The following is a 7,214-nucleotide window of genomic DNA, read 5'->3' on the forward strand; positions in this document are numbered from 1 at the left end:
AAGCGAGAGAATGAAATTGTAAGTTATTTTACAATTGAAAAGAAATGAACGATAAAAAAGAGAATTTATATGCAAGAGTAAAGAAAATCAGTAATTAATGGGAGTATCACATCCTCTATTAATTGAGACCTTCATTCTACTCTTGGGAGAGTGCAAAACAATAGTAGCACCCATAATTTGAAAATCGGACAAGCCAAGTAAAGAAGTTACAATCTTAAAGAGATGAAACTTCATAATCTTTGTCAACGGAATTGCCAATGCAGAACTATGCTAACCGTTGACGAGAAGACTAGAAGTTGAGAAATTCACCTAGTGCCTTAGAGAAGAGCTGAGAGATATCTATTCATGTTATTGTATTTTTTTTTTTCAACAATGTGCAAGAGACTTTCCATATTATAAATGTGCAAGAGACTTTCCATATTACAATGGCATAAAAATACTTATTGATTGAATGATGGCTAAATTTTAACAAAAATAATAGTCTCTTATAGCGTTTGTTTTGAGGTACTGAGTCAGAGACTGAGAGACTGAGACTCAGTATCGTGTTTATTAGTTCAGAGACTGGTACTAAAATTTTTGTTTGTCTCTAAAATTTCAGTATTTCAGTACCTCCAAAAAGTAGGGATACAGGAGACTGAAATTTTTAGAGATGGAGACTGAAACTTTAATAACATTTTATACCTAAAATACTTTCATTTCAATTAATTAATTCCAATTTTACCTTTTATGCAAATTAAATTAGAGTTTCATTCTTATTTCAATTTCTGTCTCCCATTTTACCTTTTATTTCAATCCCTGTCTTTTAGTCTCTGTCTCTCAGTCTCTGTCTTTTCGTCTTTATCTCTCCACCAAACGCTACCTAGACTTTCCGTTCTGATGTCCCCTGAACACACGATGCACATGTACAGCACGTGTCGATTATTCACCTTACCCTATCAACAAGGCGAACAAGCAAAAACTATAACAATAATGAGATCACTCTTCTATCTTTTTTGTCAGTGTATTTATCCTCTCTTTGCGGTTGTCCGAATCAACACGACGTTGAAGAGATTCATATCATGCTCCGCTCTCTGTTTCAAGTTTGGATTGGTACCAAGAGTTTACTATATCAACAAAGCATTAAATAAAATAAAAGTCTAAATTTACTTAATTAATAATTAATCTTTTTAGCTGATAAGCAATCCATATATTTATTTTGTAATCTTTATTTATCTACTATTTTACTGACATCATGAAGAAAACTGCTACTAATTAAAAATAAGAAAATGAAATGGTACTATTATATATATGCATGTGAATTCAAGGCACTATTATTATTGGTCCTACTCCTGTATTATATTATGTATATATACGTATGTATAAAGCAAGCGCTTCATTACATACAGAAGCACCTTAGAATAGTGAAAATTTCAGATAAGAATAAAAATGGAGATGATAGTTGAGGATATTGTGATTGTGGGAGCAGGAATTGCTGGCCTTGCAACATCCTTAGGACTTCACAGGTATCATCTTCATTCATCCTCGACAATAATTAATTATCCGAGTATACAAATTAAACACTATAATTAATTGATTAATTGTTATTAGGTTGGGTGTGGCAAGTTTGGTGTTAGAATCATCGGAGAAGTTGAGAGTTGATGGCTTTGGACTCACAACATGGACAAATGCTTGGAAGGCATTGGATGCTCTCGCTGTTGGACACATCCTACGCCCTCAACACCTACGTCTTACCAAGTAAGCATGCATCATTTTTTATAAACGTAATAAGTATCAACGTTTTAACTATCATTTTAATATTATCTTACGTGAATAATCACTTTAATTTCATTTGGGCTCGGAGAGCCTAAAGCCTCAGGTTATACTAGCTCGTCTATTTAAGTACGTTTTTGTTTACATGCTATAATTTTTTAACTCAGTTTAACGGGTTAAACAAATGGGATCCGTTTACTTTTTGTTTTCTTTTAGAAAAATATTTTGATAAAAAAATATTACTTTTGGATAAAAAATTTTAAATAAATAATTTTTTAGTTGATGGATTGATTTTTATCTTGAATAAAAAAATATTGACAAAAAAAATCTTTTTAAAAAAATAAAAACATAATCGGAGCGCCAATTTAATTAGTCCCGCAAACTGGCCCATTTAAAATTATTTTTTTTAGTTCAACCGTCACAACTCATTTAGTTCAAAATTTAAATAAAGCTAATTTTAGAAACAAAAATTTATCTTTTAAATGAATAAACGGAGTAATCTGATATGCTTGTTCTATGCGTATGTATTTGTGTATATGTTGTTTCCAATGTAAAATTATGTTTGCCTGCCTCCATATTAAAATAAAAAAATATTTTACTGAATTATTTGATGTCAAAATTTTATTTTATTAAATTTAATCTTGTATAAGAATAAACTTCTTTTGTTACATTTTATCTAAAAATATAAGATAAAATACAAGTAAAAAGGCAACAGAAATCACATTTGAGCATGAATAAATGAGAGTAAATTTTTTGGTATTTTATCTTCGGTTTCAAATTCTTCCGCTAAAGATATCACTCTCTTGTAAACTTTTTTTTTCAAAAGATCCTTTAATTTCTGATAGCATACTACCTAGTAATATAGTTTAAGAAATAGATTAAGAAAAATATTTAATGAGCTATAACAATGAGAATACATAGATGACAGCTAAACAAAAGATGTAACTTGTATTTTGAAAATCAATCTAAATTAAAATTATAGACATAGATTAAAATAATAAAGTAGGACTAAAATGAATAAAATAAACCATAAGAGACGTAGTTAGTTCATCAGTAATGGAACTCAATCAGAAATTTAATAAATTTAAATTACAATACAAAGACAAAAAAGAAAAATTCAAATCACAGTGAGAAATTTAAATCCCACAACAATAGAGAGTACAATGCCAAGGCAAAAAAAAAAAAAGCAAGCCACACAACAAGTGTGAAGAAAAAACTAATTCATAGTAGATACATACAAATACTCAACATATTGGATTTTAAAATATACCTCTGTAAATGGATAAGTTAAAAAAAACCTTTCAATATCTGTCAATAAATAAGGTACAAATCTCCCAGACTTTACTCTACACAAACTTGCTTGCTTGTTACTGTTAATACTGGTTTGACGTTATGTCTACTCTTAGTGGTATATGATTTCATTTTATAATATTAATTGTTATTAAGTATTTCATTCTATAAATGAAATACTTAATAACAAGGTGATCAGCATAAATGTTTATGAATTGACCAACGATTGATTAGCCATTGTAACAGAGTATATCAGCCTGCTAGAACTCTAAAACACAAACTTAAAATTTGCTAACTATGCTGATCTTTTGATGAGATAGAATAAGATACATTTGATGATCATAGTTCTTCTTTGATAATATATTATTGAAAAAATAAAATAAACAAAGAACAATTTAATACAGAGTTCCTAACTATCTAAGCCAGAAATGAAAAAGAGTCAATCACAGTAAGGGACAAGTAAATAAATATTTTAATTTTATTAATTAGACAAACATTAATCTTGATTTTACCTATTTAATGCTAATTGATGAATTTGTTGAGGATAATTAATCAAAAATCTTCTTGATAATAATATCAAAAATTTAAGACAGAACTTTTCGATATCAATAAATCAATGCAGTCAGGAATTACTGACTCTTATAGCCACAGTAAATATCAACATTTTATCATCAACCCACAAATCTAGAATTATTAAACAATCTAAAAAAACAAACAACTAATTAATATGATGAAAAGGGGAACAAAGTTGTGCAGGGTTAGAGTTTAGCAAATACCAACAAAATATCAAAAAAATAAGGAAGGAGAGAAGACATACCTAGACGAAGAAAGAAGAGTAGCATATCACAAGCGGCGGCATGGAGAATAACAGAGACAGCAACTCGCAGGGGAGAAGAAACAAGTTCCAGGTGACGCTCTTCAACGGTGACGATGGATGGAGTCGTGAAAAGCGGTCATCGACGGCGAAACAGCAGCAAAGGGGGGGTTGGCGGCAAGAGAGAAAGAAAAAAAGGGAGAGAAGTAAGGTTTCAGAAATATAAGGAAATGATTCACAAATTTAAATTTAGGGTCAATTTTACCAGCGGATTTACCATTCAAAAATTCCACCGGTAATGCACAGTATGTGACGAAAACGGTGCTATCATTTAATTACCTTATCGCCGGATTTTCCCCCTAAATCCAACAGTATTGATTGTGTCAAATTTTCTTTTTTTTTTTTCTCTAATTATTATCAACAAATTTACTGTCGAAAATTCGAATATTTTTTTTGTAGTGTTATTATTTGTATTTAATTTATAAAAGAATAGATTAATAATCACATTAATAATGCCTATTAATATACCAATATCAATAATAAATAAATAAAAATCATTTAATATTTTTATAATATTTAATGCTATATACTTTGATATATTTGTTAAAAAAATTTTGTTTGTATGATGTACTATATGTTTTTTCCTACTACTTAATTAAAAGTTTTAATCTGTCGCTGTATATATCTAAATATATTTTATTTAGAAGTGTTGCCCAAATTTTCTTTCTATTTCAGATGCAATTGTTTCTAGGAATTATTGATATGAACAAGATTTGTTATTTTATCTACATTGTGATCTAGGTTTTAATTTTTTAATTTCTTTTGTGCTAATTCTTGATCAATGGAATTGCAGGAATGTTACGACTTCTTTGATTATGGTTCAAGAAACATCAACTACCTCTTTGAGGGGCACAGCAAAGCAGTTACGAAATAAGTTTTTAGTAAACAAAATATCAAATTAAATTAAATAAGTACCATAATAATTATGTCAAATGATATATAATTTTTTTTTTTAATCTTAATTATTATGCATGCAGTTGCGGAGACATTGAAGTTCGTTGTGTTCTAAGACAGTTAATGGTGGAAGCACTTGCCAATGAGCTTCCAAATGGAACAGTCAGATTCTCCTCAAAGCTCATTGCAATAGAAGATTCTGGATTCTCCAAGATACTCCATCTTCAAGATGGAACAACCATCAAAACAAAGGTATATTACATACGGAAAATTCACCTGAAATTGCATTTAGGTAAAATTTATAGTTAAAAATTAAAGTTTAGTTTTGATGTATTGATAATGTAAAACGTTTTAGGATGTAAGATTTAGGGTTTAATTTCATATCAAGTTGAGAGTCGTTAGATAATTTGATAGATTTGATTAACTCATTTAACAATTTTTAACTATCAACTTAAATTTGACTAACTCGTCTAACAGTTCTTAATTATCAACTTCACATGAACGACTGCATGTCAGTTTTTTTTGTTTAAATTGTTATCTAATAATTTTAAAATGAGTTATGTTACGTGTACACCAAAATCAGCTACCAAAATCAGCCACAAGTATAAAATACATGTTAAAATACAAATACACATTGAAAATAAATTAAACCAAATATGTATTTATACACAAATACATTGGTGGATAATTTTAGTGGCTGATTTTGATATACAAATAATATTTCTCTTTTAGAATTTAATTTTGATGCAGTTTATTAATGTAATACACGTACATTAAAATTAAATTTTAAACATGACAAATCATCTAACAGTTTTTAATTATCAATTTTGTATAAAATCTGCATGTGAATCCCCACTATATCATTAAAGACATTACTCATTAACAAGTAAACCTGCAAATAAAATTCAGATATACAACAAATTAGTTTTTAATCTTTCTGATATCATATCAACTTCATACCAAGAATAATTGACACTTGATTTGTGAATGAGAATTGAAGGTATTGATTGGGTGCGATGGTATAAAGTCGGTGGTTGCAAAGTGGTTAGGGTTCAGGGGAACCTCTTTCACAGGCAGATATTGTGTGAGGGGTTGTTTTAATAATAATGATGGGCATCGGCTTCAACCCAGTTTCATGCATTTCTTTGGGAAAGGCTTTCGTTCTGGTTTTCTCCCCTGTGATAACAAAACCGTCTACTGGTTTTTGACTTGGACTCCAAATAACGAAGGTCAATTATATACATTACTCTTTCTCTTTCTTCATTCCATTCATTGCTTCTATGAATCAGTAGCTTCTTCTGAGAACAGAACATGTATGTCCTTATTGATCATAGTGTGTTTTGAATGCTTTTCAAGTCTCTTTATTTATATGTGGAAATATAATTTTAATAACTAAATAAATAGTTTTATTAGAACGGATTTCATACATAATTTTAAGAATAAATTGAAGTACAAGAGTTGGCATTGTATTAATTTAGCAGTGTGCTCATCATCTAATTAATTTAACAAACAGAATTGGAGATGGCAAAGAGCCCAAATAAAATGAAGCAATTTGTATTGAGCAAGCTTGAGAAAGCACCAAGTGATATTAGAAGCATCATAGAAAAAACAGAACCAGAAGATATATTCACAGCTCCATTGAAATATAGACCTCAATGGGAGCTTATAAGAGGAAACATTAGCAAAGGTAATGTTTGTGTTGCTGGAGATGCATTTCACCCAATGGCCCCTGACCTTGGCCAAGGTGGTTGCTGTTCCTTAGAAGATGCTGTTGTTTTGGCCAGGTGTGTTGCTCAGGTCTTCAACAGAAAGAATAATGATTATGATAATAATATTGGAGAAGAAAAAGAAAAGGATCTTTACAAAAGAGTTGAGGCTGCATTGGAGAAATATGCAAATGAGAGAAAATGGAGAAGCATTGATATTAGTGTTACATCTTTGGTGGTGGGTTTTATTCAGCAGGGTGATTTGGATTTTGTGTCCCATTTAAGGGACAAATATTTGGCTTCATTTTTAGCTCATTTGATGGTCAACAAGTCAGATTTTGACTGTGGTAGACTAAACATTGTCACCCCTTACTCTTAGCTAGCGTTTATTTTTTGAGATTAATACTCACTACTGTATTTGATTGTCAAATATTAAAACTAAAATTTTAGTCATAAAATACAAAATTTTAATCTTTTATTTTTAAAAAGTAAAAATACAAAAAATTAAAATTTTTTAAGATAGATATTAAAATTTTAATATTATTTTTTTTAAATATATTTATTTAACTTTTTAAATTTTAATTTTATTTTTCAATCTCCATATTTATCTTAAATTAAACATAATATTAAGATATAATTTAGTCTAATCTATTAAATACTAAACACAATATAAAATCTTAATTTAATTTAGTCTCAGTCTC

General features: G+C 29.1%; 1 protein-coding gene across 1 annotated transcript; it reads left to right on the forward strand.

Annotated features, from left to right (window-relative positions):
* The first annotated feature begins 1,367 nt into the window (after positions 1-1,367).
* On the forward strand, positions 1,368-6,978 carry LOC107617311 (monooxygenase 3). The gene is made up of 6 exons (XM_016319049.3): positions 1,368-1,502; positions 1,588-1,734; positions 4,707-4,775; positions 4,891-5,059; positions 5,808-6,036; positions 6,321-6,978. Exons 1-6 carry the CDS (start codon positions 1,426-1,428, stop codon positions 6,890-6,892), a joined length of 1,263 nt encoding a protein of 420 aa, XP_016174535.1. The 5' UTR covers positions 1,368-1,425; the 3' UTR covers positions 6,893-6,978.
* The last annotated feature ends 236 nt before the right edge of the window (positions 6,979-7,214 follow it).

This window comes from Arachis ipaensis, chromosome B9, assembly GCF_059453495.1.
Source record: "Arachis ipaensis isolate K30076 ecotype BB chromosome B9, ASM5945349v1, whole genome shotgun sequence".
NCBI classification, from domain to species: Eukaryota; Viridiplantae; Streptophyta; class Magnoliopsida; order Fabales; family Fabaceae; genus Arachis; species Arachis ipaensis.